This window comes from Chelmon rostratus, chromosome 6, assembly GCF_017976325.1.
Source record: "Chelmon rostratus isolate fCheRos1 chromosome 6, fCheRos1.pri, whole genome shotgun sequence".
In the NCBI taxonomy this organism is placed as follows: Eukaryota; Metazoa; Chordata; class Actinopteri; order Chaetodontiformes; family Chaetodontidae; genus Chelmon; species Chelmon rostratus.
The window spans coordinates 14,481,157-14,507,022 of NC_055663.1; the positions used below are offsets into that span (position 1 = coordinate 14,481,157).

Below are 25,866 nucleotides of genomic sequence, written 5' to 3' on the forward strand. Positions count from 1 at the left end.
CCAAAGAGCGATCCTGTCGAGGACCTTTGTGTATGGAGGCAGATGGGCAAAAGCTCTGAAAAGCTTTACTTTGCTCAGACCGTCTGATGACACAATCCAAGTATGTACTGTGTGCTGCTATTTTCCATCCATCCCCACCTCTCTGCTTCTGCTCAAGCAGTCTCTGCATTTGTGGTAGATAGGGCTAAACATTACTACCAAAATCTAATGTAATGTTTATGTATGTAGACCATAGACAAGAGCATCTCATATCTGTGCCACACACACACACACATACGCACAAATGCAGTCAGTCAGCTCACGTATAGTGGTGTGTATTAATAACAACAGCAGCTCCTTTCAAATGTCATTAGAGCCGCTAAAAATCAATATTGTCCTGTGTGTGTGAGAATTCTCTGCGCTCACACTATCAACACTAACCTCTCAGTAATGTTCCCTTTGAAGCGTCTGAGGTGGTTTGGACTGAAACTCATGAGCTCCCACAGCAGCAGTTGAACTGACTGCAGGGGTGAAGGTCAAAGCTCAGGTGAGACATATGCTGACTGACCTTTGACCTTGGGTCAAAGGTGACTAAAGGTGTCAACAGAAGCTCTATTGTGAGTCTGTTGTGTTTTTAACTCCAGCTTCAGGACTGCCATATCTATACCAAGCACCTACACCAATGACTAAATGCTGTACAAAGACACTGAAAAATTTTTCCTCTCCATATACTTTATAGAATTATGTACTTTCCCATAATGACCACTAGAGGGCAGTAGTACAATACAGTTCATATTAAGTTGCAGCAGTGTAGTCCTTTCAAACCCTTGAGAGCTGGTATTTGATTGGAAAGGCAAAGTTATATTGGATCTTCAGCCACCAACTCCTGTTGATATGCAAATACAGCAGCTGGGTTTCAGCGAGAGACTGGAGGGGACCTCATGCATTATTCACATCACATCACACATCAAGGTCTTAATAACAACTTACAGTAATTCCTCTACTGCCTGAGGCGCATCATATTACACAGCTTCACTTTTCAGTACACATTATAAGAGGCACTTGAGCTGATAATCTTAACTAGTTTGATTTTTAATATATTATCAGTTATGGTAATTCAGCTAATTAAATCATTAACTGGCCCATTTCTCTATGTCGGTATACAGTACGTGTCAGGACATGTAATAGACAAGTACTGTATTAAATAAATTCCAATATTAAGGATAAGTCATACAAGTTTATGAAAGTTTTTCTCATTATTATGGAGATACGCAGCAAGGTACTCCAAAATCTAATCTGATCATCTACGCCACAGGAAACTTTTCTTTTCACGAACCACATATCATGATAGCGGCAGGACACGGCACATTAAAAATAGATTTAATGAAACCAGCACTTTATGAAGAGACATTTATTAGATCAGTAGAATACATCACCACCATCACCATCATCATCATCATGCCAAAAAAGCAGCAGCAGCAGCAGCACTTCATTTCCTCACTTTCACTGAATGTCCAAGACCGCTGCAGTGAGGCGCCCCGTTCTCTTTATAGTGATGATCTTATCTCGTGCCCCAACTCTACTGAAAGTTCCACAACTCCGCTGTTCAAATCATCTTGCCTAAGAAATGGCTTTCTCTAGCTGGCCGGCTCCAGCTGTTTCTCATCTTCCTCCATTGTGGCTTCCAAAAGCAGATGAGGTTTGCAAACACTCACTCGACAAGGTTATGTGACATACTGATGTGTTGCAATGCTCAACTGACACTGTTCAGTGTTGTTGTTCATTGTTATTAACTGGTCTGTGGACGTTCAAATCCGCAGTGAGATCCTGTTTAGATCTTGTTTATCTTTTTTTTATTAATACCTACTTCCGGAATTATCAATTATACAGTTTAAAGTCCTAAAGAAATAGTATATACATCTTTGAAATAGTTAATATTGTGTACTGTATAAGCAAACAACAGAATAACGGTGACAACACCAGTATATCATTGCTATAGCAAAACAGGAACACTACAATAGTATTCACATGCACTAGTACACAGTGTCATATCTGTCAAACATAGACCATAGCATTTATATTTACATAATGTTCACAGCTACATTCCAGGTTTGTGTTTGTGTGTGTGCATTGTATAATAAAGGATTGTTATAATCAGAAATCAGAAAGTTTTTTATGTTACATGCATTGAAATGTTTTTACACTGCGCTGCCTGTGGAGAATATGGATATGAGGCAATAAATGTGGAACAAATGTACAGTATGTATACCAGGTCATTGCTCAGTGCATTTGATATGTGGTTCATGTCATATTGACAAATATTATTAGGTAACTTCCAGTCTTACTACAGTATTTGTGATAATACAGTCATTTTTAAGAGATCAGTGATCAAATTAGTTAAACCAAATGATAAAAAAGAAAAGCAAGAAAAAAAAGGCTGCACATCGAAAAAAAGCTTCACAATGTACATAACTGTATGGCAATAAATACACATGTAACGGAAACAAAGCATATACAGATGAAATGAACATGGAAGAACTCGGCGTGGCATTTTCGTGCACTGAGATGATGCAGTTGGCAGACATCCCTATAAAGTGACAGTTTACACTGGAAGGAATCTGATGATTCAAAAAAAAAGATAAACAAAATAGAATAATAAAACCTGACTTTTGTTTGGGAAGCTTATGTAGGGCGTAGACACACAGACACACAATCTCCCTGTTTACAACTGCTTTTGAAAGACTTTTTCTTAAATAAATTTCTATCTGGGGAAACAACATAAAGCAACAAGACAACTGCAAGCCATTCCCTTTAGTACGAGGAGATGTAACAGAATACAGTATTTACACATCTTAGCTACATAATTATATTTGTTGACAAATGGTGACTGTTGCTCCCCGTTTCTTGCAGTGCTCGGGCGTGTTTCTTCCTCGTGTTGACTGATTTAACCATCTATAATACCAAAAATGACCAAATATCCCATCCTGTGCTTTCCATGAGCTTCAATTATTTTGTGCTTGTAATTCCACTGCAAGTCCATTTACACACCCACCTCCTCTTCTTTCATATTTGTGAAGTAGAAAAGAAATTATCAGGTATTTTTAGGTATCTACTTTAGTCTCATACTGATAAAGACACCTAACTAGCATGCCATGAGACAATGCCTTTGATGCAGCCATCTCAACATGGAGGCAGTCATGTCTATAGGGTGGGTATATGTATCCAGTTCCTGTGCTGGTTGACACCGTCCCTCTGCAGTGTCCAGGCCACAGAGGCCAGCTGAGATAATATGCTCCAATGGTCTGGCGTGACACAACATCCTGGTTCCTGCAGTCCTCTGTACTCGCGTATTGTAAACATGGCTGCCCACGCACAGAATGCGCCAGCTGGCCGATCAGGGTAGCATCACCTTTTTTCCAGTTTAACTTTTCTATCCAGTCTTTATGGAAGAAGTCTGTATCTCAGTATGACAGAGAAAAGTGGGTAAGTTAATCAGGGTTACATAATGCGATCTGGGTGTGGTTTCAGGTTCGGGTGTTAAAAGTCACGGTTTATAGGTCAGACACTGCGGGGGGCCCTCTCCAGTTCATGGGTCCTGCGGTTGCGTCCCTTCTGCCTCTCTTGCAGGTGTTTCCACTTGGCTGCCAGCCCTTGAACATGCATGTGGGTGTGAGGGTTCACCACAGCCTTCTGCTGCTGCTGCTGCTGCTGTTGGTGCATTTGTACTTGCTGCACCAGGTGAGCTTTCTGCCTCCTGTGCTTCCTCTCCCTTTTCCAAACCTGCTCACAGAACTCGTCCACACTGTTCAGGGTCGGGTGATTGACCAAAGACAGGAAGTCTCTGTACCACAGCTTTTGATTGGGAGTTTCTTGAGGTGAGGAACGGTCCTGGGCAGGGGCGCTGGCTGTGGCCTCTTCATTGCGATGTAGGAGGTCCTCTAGGCGCTCCGTGTCAATGACCTCCAAGGTCACCTTCAGAAGCGTCTGCATGAAGCCGTGCTCCACCGCCTGGCACAGATAGATCCCAGAATCCTTCTTGTTAAGCGTGCGAATCAGGAGGCCCTGGTCTGTGCGGATGAAACGCTCTTCTGATTTGATCTAGAGCAAATCAGACGCGATAGAGACAGAATGAAGGACACAGAGATAGAGACGGGAGATATGAGACTCGACAGTTCCCAAAAGTATAATCAGCTATGCCTCATGGCTGTTTTGATGACACAAAATGTATTTCACTTGATAAACTATGGCTCTTGATAGTCATAAAACATGATACTGAATTATCTAAGAAGAAATCTTCACTCTGAAGTACCAGATTTCTATTTATGTGCTCTGCAGACAGATCATATCTGAATCTATTTCAACAAAAGAGATGAAGTGTGCGCTGAGGTAGTGCCAACCTCTTGTTTGCGGTCATCAGTAGAGTGCTGATACTGCCAATATGTCATGGCTCTCTGGGACTTGGGACTGCACTCAAGAAAAGTGCTGCTGTTTTCCACACCGTACACAGTTTTATCCAGGAGAGTCGTCTGCCCACTTAGTTCATCTACATTAAAAAAAATAAGAATACATTAGTAGTCACACAAGTTTGTAAAACTAAATTATTTTTCTAGCTTGTTGTCAGATATTACAGTTGTGGTAATAGCTTAATGTGATACCTGATTTATTTTACAGGCTAAAAGTTGAAGACAGCTTTACAGACAGATTTTGTGATTTTCTGCACAAAACTGCTTCTTTCTGACTAAAATGTAAAAAACTTTACAGACCTGGTTTTAGTTAGTTTTTTTTTTTTTAATGGCTGCATTTTACATTATTTTCTTCCATTTTCCCATCTCTTTTCTTATCACACTTAATCATGTGCAGACTAGGCAGCTCCCACCACAGAGACAGCCATTGGTGGAGACAGACTGTAACTAAAATCTGTGTTTTATGCAGTCAAGTATGTGCAGTGTTATTCATTCAAAGCGTTTTGCATTGTAAGGTCAGCGTTCCTCTCACTGATCTCCTAAATCCTGTCGCAAATCTAACAATTCAGACTCCACTAAAGCCTGCTACAGTATATTGTTATTCCCTCTTTTTCCTACAACACTTTTTTTTCTTTAATTATTTTCTTTATAGAGTGCGATGTTTGGCATCTGGGATCTTTGGCTAAAATGTACAATCAAGTGTTGCTGCCTACTGAGTGGGTACCAACAGGTAACCGTAGTTTTTGTGTGTTCCTCCTCCTCAAATCAGCAGCTTTCAATAACGTTTTTTGCTTTTTTCTTTTCAGTGAAATGAACGAAATGTATAATCAAGAGAATGAGAGCAGTATGAGTCCAAAGACCACTAACAGGGCAGTAGAGTGGCGGGCTTGGCGACAGAGAGGAGACTTGGAGGAATCCTGACCATGTTAATTACAAGCTTCACATGGACCGACTCTAATCTTCACACCACCAGAAAAACACATAAAACACACGAGACCCAACGCCACACGCATTCAACCGGGTCAGGAAAGGCCAGCAGCAGCTTTGGGACCATTTTTATGTTCGAATAAGAGATAAATTCTCAAAGCGAAAGCTCTCTGTGTGATGCAGTTGGAAAATTGACAAGCTCAGATTATTATTTGCTTCAATATATCATCTGCAAATTATACGTTATTAGTGAGTGTAATAATGTCTGAACTAAAACCAGCATATATAAAATTGTTTTATCCACATTGCCTTGATTATATGCAGTTTGTAAAATACATTTGTCTCCTTTATGTACCATGGTGTTGCAGATCTGAGCATTGTGTGAGTGGGTCTCCATTCCTGATATCTTGTCTCCTTGTTCTCCTGCAGAAACACAAACATAAACACCTTCATGAGTCAGCAGACACAGGTTTCTTTGTGTGTGTGTGAGAGAGAGAAAGAATATGTGTGTACAGGGAGTATGTGTGTGTAGGTGTGTATTTGAATGTGGTTTGGATGTGCAGCAATAGCGGAGGCCAACACAAATAGATAAACAAACGGCAGGCACCCCATAGCATCGTAGTAAAGCTTTAATTATAGGGTACATATGACAGAGGAATTCAAACCTTAATCAATCATTTCAGTCTGTCATCTCTCCGGGTTGCAGATGCAAAAGAGATGGAGTTTCAAGTACGGTGTCAAACATAAGCTTGAGGATATTTTCTGTAAACAATAATGGAAGAAACTATGGAGACGCCATAGCAAACTGAAAACTTCTCCCCCTCAGCTTCCGATTGTTCCAACCCAGCATTGGTATGCTGGTAATTGGAGGTGAGAGTTTGCTCTGGCTGTCTGGCGTATTTTTGAATGCTGCACTCTGGAGTCCAACTAACAGCAAGAACAGGATACTGTGCAGCTAACAATCAAATCAATAAGCCCCATGGAGCTGTGAGTGGGAGGCTGCACACAGAGCACACATGCATGAACACATACAGATCAGTCCACTACAACAAGCACATTTCCACCGAACCTCTGACACCCACCTCACCCCTGGTTCAACCAGACAGCCTCCAGACATCACTGACATTGGTTCTAATTTACAGTAAACACATTAGGTAGGTTATATTTCGAGGTTTCTTTTAGAAACATGATGCCTATACCTTCAGGGGTTTTTGGCAAATATACAGAGCCTGCACTTTAAGTGTGCCCTAGCTCTAGCCCCCTGAATCATCGGACTGCGTATGTTCTCAATATGTATGAGTGAGTGCACACACACCAAACTCTAAATTCTCTGCTTTTACTTCTGTATAATAAAGTCAATATGTTAAACAAATGTTGTTCTTAAACAAGCATCAGGTTGCCCTTATGCAAAGCACAAATATACCAGCGTGTTTCTGTTCAAGCATGTGTCGATTTATTCATGGCATGCAATCAAATTCCGCCTGCCTCAATAGCACAACACAATGCAGCACAATAACATGCAAGGTATCATGTTGCATTTTATTGTAGTGTAGGCAAACTTCAAAAATTACCAGGTCGATATTGTAAAGCGCTGATGAGTTGCTGTGTACAAATTTCGAGCAGCTTGTAAAACACAATAGCAGGAGTATGAATGTATTTAGTACCTCTTAGCCATTGGAAAGTATCTGGAGCACTCTGTGCCATCCCATGCACAGTAAGGATCCCTTGCGAGGCAGCATTCAGCACAGGCCTTCCCGTAAACCTCGCACCGATGCAAAGGCATCTGGGACACACCAATGTCAGAGCCCAGGTACAGTTGTTGCTGTGCAGGTAAATGAGAGAAAGACTCAAATTTTCTGATATTTTATGTCTCATGAGGTACAGTTTTGGTTTTAAGTCTCAATGGGTTGTGTAACTTATCTGAAGTTTCTCAGTGAAGCAACAATAAAAGTCAGGAATGTGGACAGACCATCCTGCTACAGGTGCTCAGCACCCTCCTACCTGTCAATTAGCTGACTTGTTTTGTCTCTCCCTGCCACTTAAGTTGACGAGCTAACTGACGCTGAGAAGCCAACAATTGAGATCTTTGTGCGATAAAGAGTTTCACCACAAAGTGTTTAAAATGTGCAGACAAGTGCACCTTTGTTCTGCATTTGAGCTGTGCAGCAAGGTGTGCCATCTACAGGAAAAGCTTTCACTCTCTAACTGATGGGTTTTTCAGACACACACAGCCAAAAACAGTAGTTACTTTTTTCATTATGATTATTATCTCCACATGTTCCTGCCAAATACAGTACAGGAGGCTTATCTCCAACCTTCCCAGAACTCATTTACTGAAGTATTCTTTTTCAGAATTATCTTGATATAAGCTTGATGTCTCCTTTGAGGCTACAGTGCCTTGTTCTGCTGTAGTTTCCTTTTACACATGCCATAAAAACGACAATCAGTACCTGTTTAGTTGAAAGCTCCATTGCTGTTATGGCTGTTGGCTCCTGCAAGAAAGAAAAATGATAATAGATCAGATTGATTGAAAAACTCTCTAACCTGTGGAAGTAATATAGGTGAACAGAGAATAACCTACTCTGAAGACAGTCATTTCTTCCAGCAGGACTTCTTCCAGGTCATGCCAGGAGCCTCTGGGGATGGACACCACTTTCAGTATCGTCCCCATGTCTAGCACACAATGAAAGCAAAATGAGTTACTATCTATTCTATTATATATATACTTATCATCTTCTTCAGTTAATCATTTACTCAACAATGTGGCAGTTTACAGTATACAGTATGCAAGCAGATGTATCATATGTATACCTGTGCCAATGAACATGACGTCATACTGGCCATCTTCTGCTTCTACTTTATCCACCACTATCTGCGTGAACTGGTAGTCCACATCTGTTTTGACGATGATTGGTCGATTGTTAATGGGGTAGACGGGGTTGAACATGGCTGGGTGGCTTCTGGCAAAGGTTACCACTTCATCAGGGAGGTCCTTTGTTGTGTCAAATCCCCCGAATGTCTTGCTAGGGCACTACAGAGCAAAATAAAAAATTACATTACCGCACATTAACGAGAAATTACTTCCAGGCTCGGATCATGACGCCATGACATTCCAGTTTAGAGTATGCTGTACTCACTGTGCCAGGACGTGGGTAGGGCACACGTCCCTGGAAGGGCACCCACTGGTAGTTGGGTCCATCTCTATGAGCGTAGGGACCCAGGAACACTCTCCTGATGTCTGTCATGCTGTACATACACACAGCCGAACCTTTGAAGATGTTGCTAATGGGAAGAAATAATGAGTGTGGTAAGGAAAGGGCAACTTCTTTTTATTTAAAAATCTGGGTCATGAAATCAGTGGTTATGAAGTATTTCGATGTCATCCATAGTACCTGGAAGTTGTAAATACGGCATAGATGATTGGGCTCTTAGGATCCTTTGTGCTCATGAGAAAGACATCCTCTGAAAGTGAAGACATTGTATTTACAGACATATTCTCCACTGAAAAGACAGCTTCTTATCTTCAGGATATAATAATGTGTTTTAAGGTGCGGGAGCAATCACTTACGCAGTTCATCAAAGTGTGTGTCTATTCCATTGCTGCCAGGCACTGAGCAAACAAGTCGAGCCTTCAAGAAGGTGGTCCACTTATTTACCAGACTCCTGTGACCTCCCAGGTCATTCTGTTGGACGGATCACATGTGGACATTCAGCAGGGAGGTTCATTTATGTGGTTAAATCAGTGATTTCTTTTCCACAGTTCCCCCCTTTCTTTAGCATGTAACAATATATCATAAACAACTTCCTTTAGTTTTTGCATTCTTTTGCAGCTTTATGTTTTGTAAAATGAAAAGAAAATGCACTCTAGCTATAGCTACAGCTATATAAGATCAATCGAGGCTTTCACTGCCTAATTTCATACTCTGCTGCTGAGCGGAGAGAATATGCCTCATTACTTCTTGGTTGAATGAGGTGAGGCGTTCTCTGGTTGGATATAGAGCATGAGAACGGCCTACCCTATGCCAGAGATGCTGTCATTTCCCCCCTCTTATGTCTTTAAAAGCATATTAAAATCTTATCCTTCATATTACAAAACAGATATGGAAAGAAGTGGAAAAAGCCCTTCAACGCTTGGCCAGTATCCCTTTAGTCATTCAGGAGAACTGGTAAAAAAACTTAAAACATTATGTTAATAAAACTTTGAATGTTGAGACATAGCTTATCAAGGAACCTCCAGATTAGAAGTTATGCAAACGTTCAACTCCTTTACAAAGCTGCAGTAGCTTTTAAGGCTGTTAATGGGTCAGATCATGAGGTAACATCTCTAATATAATACACGGTTTCCATGATAAAAGATGGCATTTGTTGGTCATGCTGGATGATGATGCATTTACCGAAGAAACTTGCCATCTGTTTTCAATAGCCCTTGCACTGACAGATTCTTTCCACTAAATAGATTTGAAGCTTACACACAACACACTGACAGCTCATTTTCGAAAACATACTCCAGAAACCTGATTGAAAACACATTACGCAGACTGTGTGAAACAAACTTTTCATTGACGGCGGTATGAAAATTTTCGTGTGGGATGTGTTTTCTCATAATTATCATACAAGCCTGTCAATCAACAGAACATCCATATTTGCCTCTTTAAAATGCTTTTCCCATGATGAATAATGGATTTTTAGATGTTGTGAAGAAGTACTGTATGTTCCAGTACACACCCTAATGTGTCTGTGTGCCTCACAGTACAGTGTTTGTTTTCGAGAGCATAGCACGCAAACACAGAGGCACAAAATGCTGGCTCATAAAAACGTATCCCACTTGGTATTGATTTATGAATTAGAATGCATCCAAATGTGGATGGGCCCAAATTAACGCATATCTTGCATAATGGATGGCTTGTCCTGCGTTGAGCATGGCAGATTCCTGACATTCTGGGCAATCAGGCTGTTGTGACAGAGGCACGATATGCAGTTAAACGGGAGGCTGAGGCCGGACATCGCTCACTGATCTGCAGTCAGCTGGGTGGATTCCTGCTTAATGAGTAGGAATAGGATTTGGAACGTGAAAGCTGATGCAAGGCCAGCGATTTAACACAATCATTCCCTGCAGCTGGAGGGTGTAGCAGCCCCAATCAGTGCCAAAGCCTGGCATTAAGATAACAGTGGTGCCATTGACGGCGTCTTTGCCTCTCAGGTTCTGGTGACATTTAACATTTCTCTCAGGTTTCTGTCTTCGGGGGCGATTGTACCACACAACAACAAAGCCCGCTCTTCTGCAGGCTAAAAATAATCACAGATAACAGCCCCTGAAACCTGCCATTATGAAAGCCACTCAGACACCCGTCAAGTGTTTTTCCAGATACAGAAGCTATTTCACATAATGTCTGTGTGAAAGAGCGTGTGTCTTTGTCTCTCTCCTTTTTGTTTGTGTCTGAATTTTCCTTTGCGGGAGCCAGCTTGCGTGAGAGTGCCTTTGCATGGATATGTGGCTAAGTGTTAATGTGAGTATGCGTACTTTGCAGAGCTGTCCGATGCGAGCGTGTGTGGCCTTCCCAGCATGCTCTCCATCCATGGCGTTCTCTTTGAAGAACAGATAGATTTTGTCATCTTCTGGGTTGTCGCTCTCCGGAATCAGATGAACGCCCACAAACCTGGGATCTGCAACGCATACACACACACATTGAGATAAAGGAAGACGTGTTAGTGAGTAATTATGTTTTATCTCAGAGTGTTTATTCATTTAGCACTTAAAAAAAAAGGTTACAAAATGCTTCAGAATAAAAGCTTTGAGTACAAAGTATCAAAGAGGCAGCAGAGTAATCTCTTGATTTAAAGAAAAATCCAGTAGATAGAAAGCCAACCAAAGAGATTTGACGAGACTACACAGCGACAGTTGGTAAATGTAGTCAGGGCTACACCATGTAGAGCTTGATACAATAACAAAAGCTTTATATTGAATTCCAAACTCCACTGGCTGCCAATGGAAAGAAGCCAACACTTGAGCAATGTGCTCCTTGCACTTTGTCTTTGTTAGAAGACATAGTGCAACATTATGAGCTATTTCCTGCAGACAAGTCACAGCTCCTAGACTGAAACAGGAGAATAATGAATTCCAATAGTTGTGAAGACACAAAGGCATGGATTCGTTTTCATTTTCAAAAGATACAATGCGTTTCAGGATGATGTGAGTGTCATTATAAGGACTTCAGTTTTATTTTCATAGAAAAGTGAGAAAACAAGTAATGAGAATGTCAAGTCTATAGTCCATACAGTCCTTAAGATTATTTAGTTTGCTGAGATCATCATGCTTGGCATACAAGCACAGCTGAGTGTCATGAGCATAAAACTGGAAAGCTATATATGAAGTCACTAATTTGAAGACATGATGGTAGCATACAGATAGAAAATAAAATGGGGGAATAACAGAACCTTGCGGAAGTCCATAGGTCAGAACAGCAGCATCAGACATGACACTGCCAGCTGCCAATAAGAAATTCTTTACTTGATAAATAGGACATAAACCAACCAAGAGGTGCTTTCCTCTCACCATTTAGCCACCGGGAGTCATGTTGCTCCGTTCTGATTGGGTGATGCTTCCCAAGTGTGCGAAAGATGGCAAAGTCCCGCCCCATGAAGTCGGCTGATGTCCCGGCATACAGTTCACCATCTAGCAGGAAGAGGAATGAAGTGTGTTAGTGGTGTAACACTGGTTGAGGAAACAGTCTGCAGAGGTTTCTCCCCAGTGCTGCAGGTGTAAAGTGTGAGAAAGTCTGAGGAATCGTACAGGAGCTTAGCAGCACAGGTGGACTTGGTGTCTTGAGAAAAAGCAGACAGTGATGGACGTGATGAACATCAGGAGTGTGAAATTGACATTAACAGAGTAGGCAGGGCTGAGAGGGGACACAGGGGAAGGATGCACGGATGGAGGGACAGATGAGGAGGGACAGGACAGAGGTGTGAGACAGGGGGAGTACATAATAATGCTGGTGAGACGGGAGAGAGAAAGGGGAGAGGAGATGAGGGGTGATGGGCTGGAAAATGGCCATCTGCTAGGTTAAACGGTGTGATATAACACAATGTGACTGGCAATAATTGGGGGTAGAGACAAAAGACATGCTCGCATAATCCTGCTTTAGTTGCCAGAGTAGGGATTCGCTGCAAAGAAAATTCAATTAAGTGTCATCTGCCATGCACACCCAGCACTTAAAGGACGTCAATTCAGATTGAAATAGAGTTTACAGTCCCACCAATGAGGGGTTCCCAGTGTGTAAATACAAACTACAGAGCAGATCCACTGGTAATGAATGACAGGAATGCCCCGTACTGTTATTCACGTTTATTTTACACCCTGTATATCTGCTGAAATGAAAGACCAGGGCAGAGGGTGTTTTCAGGACTCCCAGGTTTTTACATGACCTCACTAACACACAGAAGAACAGCACAGTGTATCCGGTCTTAAACTCACCAATTAGCATGGAGGCGGTGAGCAACTTGGGATCATAGGGACTCTTCCCTCGGCCATTTTCTACGTGAGGCTCGAGTCTGAACAGGCTGTCCTGGACATTAAGAGACAGAAAGTCACAGGAGTTGTAGTGAACTATAAAATGCAGGGGTTCACTTTATTTCCTGGCACTGAGGATGCAAATTATACAGGCAAAAAATAGTCAGTATGAGTATTCTCTCTGGGGAACCCATTTTGCTGTCAGCAAATCATGACACCAGAGTGGGGCGAAAACTGTAGTATTTTATGAACATGAGCATTGTAGCAGGATTTTTAGTCCAAAGCATGACGTTTCCAAATGTTTAATAGTGACTCACAGCGAAATAGGTTGCAAAAGTGCAGCCATCAACAAGTCACAATGTGGCTTTAAATATGTACCTTAATATGCAGGATTTTGCTTCAGATAGTTTATTTAACAAGCAGATAAAGAATGCATTATGTCACCTTGCCACACGATGGGGACAACAAAAAGAGAAATCTGTGGAAACTACAATTTTAAACCTTTTTCCTGGCACTGAGAATGAACACAATAAATCTCATCACTCTCTGTGACTTGGTGACCTCAACGCTAGTAGAAAACCCATCAGATGAATTTCTAGGTTATGATCTATATGCAGCAGATGGCTTTTCTCCGAGAAATTTCCTGCCTCTAATTGTCTGTAAATAGCCCTCTAATGAATAGGAAACGCACATTTATAAGTCTGACTCAGTGACATTTGGAGGAGAAGAGAGCAATTTCCTTCGCTCATACTCAAATGAACACACATACACACACACAGCAGTTCCATATTAGAGTGATGAATTGGAAATCCCACAGACTGTGAAACCCTGTGTTTAATTTTCCACCTCATTTTGCTGAATGTAACCATTTTTATGTACTTAGCAAATCATTTATTAGAGAACACATTCACACCCAAACAGACATGATCCTTCACAACTTTAAAAACTTTACTATTGTATGAAACTCGGACAAGCTTTTGTGCATTATGCATTATTGTTTTTAGCAGCAGGTGGAGGCAGTAAAGAAGATGTAACATCCGCCTGTACCTCTGGTTTCTTGCCAACCTCCAGGTAGGAGCACACAGGGTGGAAGGCTCCTGTCCCACACACATAGAGATGGGTCTGGTTGAACGGCTGCAGCACCTTGATGAAATTTGAGCACTCCCTCTGAAGGACCAGACACAGAGAACAGATGAGAAAGGGTTTTAAAGCTGCAGCTTGTTTGTTGGGGTTAGTAAAAAAAAGGGGGTGAAACTGCTGAATGAATACGAAGTTCAGACCTCAGACCTAAGAGCACATGTCACAGAGGAAAATCCAATACTTAAATAGAGAGATCTGTGATGATGAGAGAGCGCACAGCTTACTGTAATCTACTGTAATTCCCCAGAGAAAGGCTTACGAACCCCAGCGCTGTGCTGAGTAATACCTCTGAAAATAATATTATGACCAAACTAATGACATTATCATCCATGACTCTGTGTTTTTTTCGCTCCCTGTACATCCAGTATTCCCCACTCCATATCCACCCAGACCCACGTGAGTCCTTCTGAACTCTGTGACGTCTTTCACCACCCGCCTAGGAGATTTTATGCACATGAGCTGTGTAATTTCCCAGGGAACAATTGTGAAATCCATTCAGGAGGGAATTAGACTGCAGAATAAGAAAAGAAGAAGTCAATAAAAGTCAACCATAATAATCCTGGTCCAATCGGAGTAATGCAGGCCAACCTCATCTTACTGTCATTCTGTCACTAGAGACTAAAAAAGTGATCTTTCTAATTGTGTGTTCTGCTGTGCTCCTAATGTCTTTGTTTTGTGATTATTGTTGCAACATCATAATATATCTTTCTGGACGGAGTAGCTTTTTTTCTGGACTCACTGACTTAAACACATGGCACTTACTTACTGCTTGAAATACTGCAGATGTAATTTATTTAATCATTTCCTTGTGTGTGTCTTTGTGTGTGTGTGTGTGTGTGTGTGGCACAACAGGCATCTGTATTGGTTGTATGCATTGCTCCGTTGCCATATGGCACATTTCCTTGTGCGCTGGCAGCACGTGCCTGAGCAGACCTGACCTCAAATAAAACCGAATGTGTCATCACATATTCAAAAAGAAAAAAAAAGAAAAAAAAGAATAGCGCCACAAATTATGCATGACTAAGTTCATGTGGCTTTACTGGGTCATCAGCAGACAGCAGCCTGTTTGCGTAAGCTTTTGCTGTCATTAAAGCAGCTGTCTGTCTTTCCTTAGATTTATATGGCCTGCGTTTATCTGAGGAATTAACATTTAAGAATGGGCAGGATCTCTTTGCACTGTGGTACCTGCCATACCTCTGAATATCCAGCATGATGATGCAGACAAGTTACAAAAATGTCTCGTATTTGATTTGCTTTAAGGTTTTGTCTCAGATGAGAAAGAGTAAAAGAAAGATTTACACATTTGGAACCACATCTGGAGCAGGAAACACAAATAAATGTTGAACCTTAACAGCTATTCATTTTTCCCTTATGCAGCTTCATCAACAATTTGTTGCAGGATTTTCATATTTGGCATCCACTTTGTGCACATTCGTGTGCACAAGGCTGCGGCCTTCCTTTTTCTCTTGTGGGTGCACTCTAACACCTTTCACAGCCATCTATCTCTTTCTTTCCTCTCTGCTTCATCTCCAGAAGTGTTTGCATACAGTACATCAGGGAGCATCAATGGACTCACTCTCCATCTCACCCCACCTCCCTTTAATTCTCACTCTCCTCCGACTCTATAACGGAAAGACCACCCCTCAGGGCACCTTATTCATCCCTGCCACAATGTTTACAGAAAACACACAAAGGACTTCATGGAGTTTCAAATCAGCCATAGAGAAGGGTAGAAGGGCATGAGAGCTTGCCCTGCTCTGGCCAATGCCCAGGCAGTGAACTGAGGCACAAACAGCATTGCCATGATTTTACATTCCAGCCTATTGCCTCAGGCCCTATTGAAGATAGAATTCGTAACACAGCTCGCAGGGAGCAGAGACAACCTCTCAGCGTGTTTACACAGAGTTTCACCACGGCATACAGGCTGCTTTAAAACTGCACTCGGCCAGTTACAGGGAGATGTGATGCTTGGCTTGTCATGCAAGGGTTGAGTGAGGTAAAGAATCTGAAGAAGCCCTCGAGCATTTTTTTTTTGTTTGTTTTAGATGCAGCCTCAAATTGAGCTAATTTAATTAAATAAATGATTATCCAAAACAATTACAGCTTTAAAATACTCAAATCATTAGACATTTGTGTTTTGTTCTCAAACATATTACTATGGAGCACGGGATAAGAATGATGCTCTTCATGTAGTTTAGGTAAAGCTTGAACTTTATTAGTTAAACTGATGGAGTTTAAGTTCTAATGGGCATGCCAGCCAACCAAGTCATAGCAATTTGTTCAATTCAAAATAAATGAATTCAGTATTTCTGCTTTAAATACTGTAAGTATTCCGTCTGAAAGGATCAGTATTATAGCAACCAATTAAGGCCATGTCCAGTTTTGATGAGCTCCCTGCGGTTAGTCTTAGAATACCTGAAAAGATTTGGACGTATGAAAACACAGAAATGTCAGAGCACAAAGGGAGAAACATGGAAAATTACAGTTTAATAAGACAGGAACACTAATGCCTGTGATCCCTGGATATATGACAGCAGTCATTATTCATGCTGTATTGTTATGCCAGTGGGTCTGGCAGAAAGCGCAGTGATTTCCCGGCCCACACTCTATTAAGTGGAGTGCCCAGAGGCTTGATAAGTGATTAAGGTCAAATGATGGTCTCAATCTTGGCTCTGAGATTATGATGAGATCTATGGTGAGCTTGGCGGTGGGTTGTCCATATGACAGATTGTATATGTCAACACACTGGTATAAACAAGCTGAAAGATAAAAAAAAAAAAAAAAATCTCATATCGTCTATGATTAAAATGCCATATATATGGAGCAATCCCAGTGCAACTGCAAGTGAGGTTTAATTCGAGACCTGCAGAGTTGCACATCTTTCGTAGCACAAGAGAACAAAGACATTTTAAAAACATCTGTGGGAGTGGAGGGGCATGATGCTGACACCCACTTGCAAGATGGATGGTTTTAGCTCTTACCGAGAGATCTTTTCCTGCCCACTTGCATTCATCTCTTCTGGTGGGAGAAGCTGGCCAAGGGATCTGCAAACAAAAACACAGTTCCCATACATGTTAGAAAAGAATCAGCCCCCTCCTAGAATCAATTTTACAGAGTGAGTCGATACAGCATGAGCTTGTGTGCACACATGTGTATATGTGAGGGTTGCCGGGGTCACAACGCGATTTGTTATCCACTTTGTTTCAGTTTACTCCATTATTCATCCAGGTGTGCAGAGAGCAGCTAACATGCCTGGCACAGCGTGTGATCGTGTGCGACAGCCCTGGTCTGAAATATTCATGAGGCACTTTTCTGTAGAAACAGAAAGAAAAGTCCCGAGATACCTGAGCCCCTGACTGGCACTCTGGGTGGAGATGCACACTCAAGGCAGATATTAAGTCGGTCAGCAACGCAAACAGACTTACAGTCGTGATGAATGGACGCTGTAACTGGATGAAACTACCAGAAAGGCTGAGTGAAAATCAAACATCGGGTTCACCTGTGCGTAGTCTCTGCTGACGTTGAGGAGGTTAAAAGAGAAGATGTGGTCCTTGGCTCCCACCACGAGTCTCCCCTTCTCCTCGTCCAACAGGAAGGTGTGGTAAGCCGAGCTGTTGGCCAGACCTTCAAACGTCACAAGGTTGTTGGACTCCAACATGTCTGCAGACAAAAACGGAAAGAAAAGCAATGATCAGCATAATTCGATAATCGCTTTGTGAAAATCACGGTAACTGCGGGCAGCAGGAAAGACGAAGAAAAATCCACCAGGTTGAGATGTCTTTCTGTTATTTTATTAAATTTCCAGAGGCTGTTTGAAAGACATGGCCTTAGTTTTAGAAATCTTTCAACATTTCCAACCACCTAGAATTTGTGTGACCACAGGTTCACCTCTCTATTCACTAGTCTGCCTGCTCAGTTGTAATGTTCCACATACGCTGACAGTTTGAGGATCACTGCTTTATGCCACAAGGGTCCACTGAATACATTAGAAAATGTTTGGCTATATCCCTAATAGACTGGTCAGGGCCTCCTTCTGTGTTTTTTATGTCTTTTTATTTTTGTGTAAATGTTGGTGTTGTAAAAAGCTTCCATTCCCTTTACACAATGATCTCAGGGCTAGAACAGCTTTCCCAAGCAAGGCAATTGACAGATAGTGAAAACCACTGCCAAGCCAAATTGGACTGGGCAGGTAATACCAGCACTGGGAGCCAATGATCAAACTGTCTGCATGGGGAAGTGACCTTGACCAGAGCAGCCAAGCAGAACTTGGTACGCTCACAGTGGAAAACTGGGAGGAATATGTAATGTCATATGACTCTGCTAATATTTCATAGTCCAAACTGCAGGATTACTCTAAACCACATCAGCCATTAGGACACGTTACTATGGGCTACAGCTCACATTTTGCAGTGTAATGCAATGGTCTGCCAAGTCTGGCAAAGAAGCGACATTTGCTTTCACAGCGGAAAGCCAAACTTGTCACAAACAGACTTTGAGGATCTCATTACTGTAACGACCTCTAAAGGTGGCATTATGGCTTTGGCATTATCGCACCTTTTTTGTAACTTGTGCACAGACACGAACACATTCATGCTCTGTCCTTCTCACATTTTGTTCTCACCCGCAAAGTCTAACCACACTATGACCCCCTCCCATTGACCACCCACACAAAAGGGTGGAGAGTTATGGAACAGAGGAAAACTGGTTCCTTTGGTGCTCTCTCTCTCTCTCTCTCTCTCTCTCTCTCGCTCTCTCATTCTCTCTTTCTCTTTCTCTCTCACTCTTTCTCGGGGAGTAAATAACAAAAACGTTCATGAATGTTTTATCAAGGAAAATGCCCCCCCCACACACCCCCCACGAAGTGTGTCAGAACCCGAGAGAATGAGGACACGAGCTGGAGCAAAGCTGCGATAAAAGAAAAGAAAACTGGAGAAGAGAGGGCATCACACTGAATGCTTTTACTCATTCATAAACTCTCAAATTTTAATAAGAATTTCCAGGTTAAAACGTAGGCCATGAAAGTTGTCCAACAAAACTTTGGCAGCTGTAATCTGAGAAAGGTTAAAAATAAAAATATGTTTGTTTGTTTTTTTTAAATAAATTTGATATCCAGCTGTAGGCCAGTTTAGTCTCTTGTAATGACAGGAGAGCGCAGATAAAAAGCTAAATGAGAAATAATTGACGAGATGAGACTCACACTCTATCTATTATTTGGTTTTTAAAATAGCATCAAAATAAAATTAAAAATCACTGGCGGATAAAATAAAATAAATATCAATACATATCAAACTTATTATTGGCTGAATGACAATCAAATCAATATTTTGTATTGAAATGTGGTGCAGTTGTTTTAAATAAAGGGGCTTTGGAGAGACATGTTTTCAAGTATACTCTTTATGGAGCCTATAAGCATTAACATGAAGTGAAAAATAGAAAGGAGGGATAAACGGGAAGAAATCTATGCTGGATTTGAAAAAGTAAAAATGTTAAGAGGTGAGAAAACACAGCTGTGGAAGAGAAAGAAAAAAATAGAGAACCTCTTGGCTCTAGTTACTGACTTCCTCGTCTTCGTGTAACATTTTGGCTCTGGCATTCAGTCAAATACAAACCTTTTTTTTTTCCATAAATACATGGATGCACATGGGAATGCCTCACTCATGCACACTAACTGTACACACAGGGTGGTGAGAAACAATGGGTTGACACCCTGTCTTTATTGTCATTGCCATGGTGATTTAGCTGGTTTCATGTGCATCAGCACTGACGGGCAGAGATTTAATCTGCTAAACATAAACCCCCAGCGCAGTGTGACAGGCTCTCTGTCAAACTGTTCTTGAAGTCGTGAAGAACAGATCTAGTCTGTAACCCCATCAGACACATAAAGCTGGTAAGACATACAATCGCAATTCAAGCCAATTTTGGCCACAATTTTAACGATGAGTCCATCAGTGGCTCCAGATATTTACAGCATCAACTTGTGTGAAGTTTTGCTTGATTTGACACAAGTTACACTAATTTTACCCTGTTTATATTTTCAAGGGTAAATCATCTTCATATATTAGTAATTTAATTCTATTCTAGAGATTATTGGTCTACACATACCACAGCCACTGTCTTCAGAATGGAAGGAAGCTCAAGGTCATAAAAAAGTTGCAGTAAAAGTATTGCTCAGTCCAAAGATGCGCCCTAGATTTATGTTCCTCTGTAGCCTTGGTGATCAATCATTAGTGGATCCACTGTAAGCCCTTCACTGACAGCACAATAACACCCACCTGCTACCTCTGACCCTCTTTCACCTGCACAAAGGCTGCGTCTGTGTGTGGGAGGGAAAGAAGAAGACAGAGCGCAGCCATCCTCCACATGCAATATTTTTTACTTTTGTTCCACAGGACGAGGAAATAGTTATGTTTTTCCACATTGTAGCAAATTCCTTCCTGCTCCAGCACAACCAGTGAGGTAATTATACACACACTCACACAAAAATGCACATTGAGGAATCACCTGGGAAAGCAAAATGAAAGGAGCCCTCCTGATCTTAAGAATAAACCGGCAACAACACAAAAAGCGTGTCTGTCTCATTTGTATATAATCTGTTTATCTAAAGGAAATAAGTAATTGGCCACAGAATGACACGCTTGTTTTATAAACAGCGATGTGTCAAGGAGCTCCTCAAACCACATCCCACCATCACCACATCCACCCACCACACACAAACACACACACACACACACACACACACAGGTCTCTGGTTTGTGAAAACTGTGTATGGGAGTAGTGTCCATGGCAACAGACCATTCAACAGAGACTACTGCTAAGTTATTAAAAGCTATTCATCCAGAGACAGATACTCTGTGGGTATTGTGTGTGGATCTGTGTGTATGTTTACGGAGCATCATGTGATGTGTGTTGGAAACGGGATGTTTCCAAGCCAGAGGTAGTAGCCTACACATGTCTGAACTGTTGTCCCCTCTGGTTAAATATACACTGGGCTGACACCTCACATGTGGATAGAGCAACACTTTTCTCCGGTATAGCCTGGAACTAAAAAAACAAGTTTTTCTGCAAAGCGGTTTTGATACACTGTAAGCTCTGTGATTATTCACAGGAATAATATTGTGCTTCACAGAACAAGCTCGGCTGTATTGAAAGAGATACAGACACTTTCACGTGGACAAACAAACAGGCAGGCAGGCAGACAGAGACGTAAAGACAGGTGGATAGGCAAATGTGTGAGCTGTAACAGGTGTCAGCTGCTGGCCTGTCATAAGTTACAAATTTTCTCTTTTCCCCCTTAACTGTTGAAAGAGGCCTGTCAAGAATCCTGCAAATGTCACTTTTTACCAGCTGTTTTTTACCCACTTTCTGTTTTATACCCTTCCATTTATTTAAGTTAAAGAAAAAAAAAACACTTTTACCAACTTCCTTTCTTTCTATTTCAATCCCTCCTTCTCTCTCACCACCACTATGTTCTGTAACAATGAATCTGTGATTGCAGGACAGAGAGAGCAGAAGAGTGAGAGGGAAAAATGGAAAGTGAGAGAGGAAGAGAGTGAAATAAGGGGGCAGATGGAATGGATGCAAAGAATCAACAGTCCCATGTGAGGCCGATAAAAATAAACTCTTTTAGCCTACATTCTCTCCGTCTTTCTCTCTTTCTCTTTCTCGACTGGAGGGCACAGGGAGTGTTATCTAAGTGCCTCCTAAGAAAGAGCAGAAACACATCTCAACAATAACCCACGTGTGGCCGCACTGTATGTGGGAACATTGTTGTTTGGCCCCGGTTCAGCAGCTTTGCTGATGTTCGCCGTTCTCATGACTGAGTGTGTGATTGCACACTGACAAAACACAATGTATCACTGCGTCGCTTGAAGTGTATTCAGTCTCTGATTCATCCGTGCCTGAGGGAAAACTGCACAAAGCTTCATCAGTCAAGTAATTTGTTCTGTGTCAAGCAGAATTAGCTGCGTATTTACAGCTGGGCAATAATTCAATATAGTAATGTATCATCACCACTGTTAATGTTTTACAAAAGTCTCTGGAGTTGAAATTAATAATTCCATATTAAATGTATTACAAGCCAAAAAAAGTAGTTTGAAGCTTTTATTATATTATGATATTGATTTCAACCATATTGCTCAGCTCTACATGGCCCTATGCCTGTTTGTCAGCCAATAGCCGCGGGCACAGGAGATTATATAAGTATAGACGTATTCAGTGAACAAGTGAATTTATTCTTCATAATATCGTACTTTGCAGCCAGTACAGATAATGACTAAGTCAAATGACTACAAAGATTCCTCTTTGAGCTCCTGGAGAAAGACGTCAAACAAAAACAGAACACTGCTGAACAAATCCCGAACATGCCTGCAGTTGGAGAGGAATCGACCTTCCAGAACCCGAGAAAGCCTCCAGAGTGCACAGGATACCTTCCCATGGCCATTCAGGGCTGACCGGAGTTTATACTGTACACACCATGAGAAACCCAACTCCGCTCCAAAGATTCTTAACGTGCTTACGGATTAAAAGTGTTTGAGAGAACTTCTCCATTCTCAAGCGGTGATGAAAAGTCAATTCAAACCACAATGAAAACAAGAATAACAAAATAAAACCAAAAATATATACATATATATATATATATATAGCTGAACATGCAAGAGGAATTTCTTAAACAAAGCTTAGAAGTTGTTGAGTGTAGTTTCAAATTTTCTTGGCTCTACTTGGTATTCAAGAGTTAGAATTTAGTTGGGCTGCTGTGAATCTATTCGCCTGTATGTGTGTGCGGGTATGTGTGTGCACTTGTGTGCAAGCCCTTGGCTCTGCTCAGGAAAGGGGTGGACAGGTTGAAGAGAAGGAGCACTTTTGGCAGTACACCCACATCCTATAAAACTGAAGTACCCTCTCTTGCCTTCCCTGGACATGTGTTCCACTTCTTGTGGCCCGTAAACTTGCAAACCATATGGATCACTGTTTACTCCCAGGTGGATCCATTTCCTCCGGGGTTTGAATCGATCTCATGTCGGTTTATGTTGAAGGACAACGTATGTGATGTGGCTACGTTTATGGTGCTGTGGTGCACTGTAGCTCTACGGCCTCCCACTGCATCATCATCACCAAGCCACTTAGTTGTTGATACAGTTGGACCTTAGCTCATGTTTAGGTAGCCATGGGGTACCATTGTTATCTTACCCCCTGCTCCATTGCCCCTCTGCCCCTCGAACCCGCTTTTCAAAGATCTTTTGGAATCTCCTGGGGTTCAGGGGGGAGGTTTGGGATGTGTGAGTGTGTGTGTGTGTGTGTGTGGTGGTTGGCCAGAGAAGTTGGTATGTAATGAGTGAGAGAGATCCCAACGGTGTTCATTGAGGATCATACTGTGGGGGAGCAGGCTGCTCGTCAGGTTCACGCTTTCCAGATAAACACCTCCCTGCTGTGTCGTCTTCAGTAAAGTCAAAAACATGTGGAAGTGTGTGGACGCCTGCACCAAGACAGACGCGTTAATTTGGACACACACGGATTTTCCCAGTATTCCCAGTGACCTGTAGGGGTCAGAGTTCCTTCACCTCACAGTCCCCATGCGTCGCACATCAGACCCTCCTTGCTCAGGACAGGGCAACTTCTCAGGCCGTCTAGGCAGGTACCGTTCTGTAACTCACCACAGTGAATCATCTGATTTCTTCCTCTCCATGAGTAAATCTGAGTCTGCTTCACCTATCGCAGGGGTAATAAATAATTTATATGATGATATAAATGATTCATAATGCAGCAATCCCATGTCACTTGCCTAATGGGACTTACAGTGGATAATGTTTGATGAAATTCTACAGTATTATATGAATAATCTTCCTACCTCATTGCAGGCCTGAAAACGATACCTGCCCACTGTCATCTGGCTGGAACTCCTAAGCCAGGGATCGTCCCAGATATTGTCCCCACCAGCATAAATGTGAATGAGATCTAATGGAATTAATGAATGTAGAGATTTCAGGCAGCCAGGCTGCTACCTGAAGGCCTAACATCTAATAGAGATATCACTGCATGGGCGTGTTTCACCAAACTGACAGCATGTTGTTTTAAATGACTGATACTCTCACAGTTATCATTAGCTATCTACAGATGGCCATGTATTTATGTGTGTGTGTGTGTGTGTACGCACAAGTGAGTGAGTGTGTGTGCATGCTTGTGTGTATAATTATGGATCTCCCAGTGCTGAGCGAGAAACATTTCTCTTTGGGAAAGCCATCTGCTGAAACAGACCTGCACCATTCATCCTGAGTGTAATTACCACGCAGGAAAAAACGGAGCGGAAAAATGACATCCAGGAAAAAAAAAAAGGAAGAAAGGGAGAGGGGGATAAATGACGCTCAACTGCCAGGGAGTCTATGTCTGGCACCACTTTTTATTGCAAAACTGACAACAGCAGTTGATCAAAACGGGGACAGGAAGAGAGAGTGCATCAGAGACAGACTGCTGTAAGAAACTGTTAGACATGAGCGCTTCCTCTGATTTGGCAAGCGAGGTGACTTTCCTGAATCCCACTAAACTGCTCTGTTATTGGCATGATGGTGAATTATACATTATTAATTCCTGTTTATTAGCCCCAGCTGATTGTTTTGCTGAACCAGTTTAGCATCTATTTTTTAACACTTCCACAATGTTTCCATGAGAACAGCACATTTTAGCTTTTTCCAGCTAAACCGAGTGCAACAGCACACGGATACTATATTTGGAAGAGTTTTCTGCACGGCTGGCTGAACATTAAATGGGAACCTGCTTTAGAGACATGCAGATGAACACGCACATCACACGTCACACAACCAGAGCATACACCTGATAAGCCATAAAGCTCAACAAGCCTTGTAAAAAATTACCTTCTTTCAACTGTGTTTACTTTGTATTTTTACAGGTGCCTCACAGGGATATGCAAGATCTCACAGCTGCTACAACTCCTGTAGACTCTGCTTTACTAGTAGTCACTTCATCATTACACCACACCACATGTAGTTTGGGGATCTACAAAATCAGGAGGCAGGGCTCGAGGACAAAATAGTAAAGAGGTGAATCATTAAGAGATTTACCATTTGTGACAGACAATTCGAATGCAAGGAGCTCACCTTTATAGGAGAGTTTTAGCCGGGGAACGTTGTTCTTGGTCTGCTGGGCTCTGCCGTCCTCCGTCCTGAGCAGAACCGCCCCACACAGCAGCATAATGCTGCCCCAAAGAGAGCCCATGGTCCCGGGGCAATAGATGCCAGCGAGATCCTTTTAAATACACGCCTCCAGTGCGCTCAGTCTCTGATCTGGTGTAGTAGAAGAAATGCTGGTAGAAGAAATGTTCCTGCTGTCCACTGATTATGAATAAATGCTGGTGGGTCGGTCCAGACTGGTTCTCAGCAGGTCTCGTCCCCTGCCAAATCGAAAAACCCTTTCCTGTTCCAGGGGTCAAAAGCCAAAATTAGAGTCCAACTCCAGAGGAGACAGGACCTGCAAAGCAGAGTTGAGGGGTTATGGGTCAATGTCACTGCAAGCGAGCCTCCGACAGCAGTAAGTCCAAAGTAAACTTGACCAAACTAAGCACAAATAGGACGTCTTAACCATGCTAAATGCTGGGAAGAGCGAGACGGTCTGGGTACGAGTCCCATAGCTTTTCGTCCTTGTGCCTAAGCAGCATGAAGATCTGCATAAGCAGCTATCCACGTTACTGCTGAGTCTCCACCTTTAGCTAAAGAGAGAAAAACAGGTCCAGTTTGTTTCAGCTGTTAATCCCGTCTGCTTTGTAAGCACAATCTGCACTGACTCACTCGCTCTCCTACTTTCTGTCTACCTCTCTCTCTCTGTCTACTTAACACCGCTCTG

General features: G+C 42.1%; 1 protein-coding gene across 1 annotated transcript; it reads right to left on the reverse strand.

Annotated features, from left to right (window-relative positions):
* Positions 1 to 1,387: 1,387 nt before the first annotated feature.
* On the reverse strand, positions 1,388 to 25,866 carry sema3ab (sema domain, immunoglobulin domain (Ig), short basic domain, secreted, (semaphorin) 3Ab). The gene is made up of 17 exons (XM_041938489.1): positions 25,125 to 25,866; positions 17,516 to 17,676; positions 16,998 to 17,060; positions 13,924 to 14,043; positions 12,841 to 12,931; positions 11,923 to 12,042; positions 10,891 to 11,033; positions 8,938 to 9,052; positions 8,762 to 8,831; positions 8,507 to 8,651; positions 8,181 to 8,400; positions 7,951 to 8,042; positions 7,820 to 7,861; positions 7,034 to 7,191; positions 5,725 to 5,792; positions 4,377 to 4,522; positions 1,388 to 4,077 (listed from the first exon to the last, which is right to left on the reverse strand). The coding sequence occupies exons 1-17, from the start codon at positions 25,240 to 25,242 to the stop codon at positions 3,538 to 3,540; spliced, it is 2,412 nt and encodes an 803-aa protein (XP_041794423.1). The 5' UTR covers positions 25,243 to 25,866; the 3' UTR covers positions 1,388 to 3,537.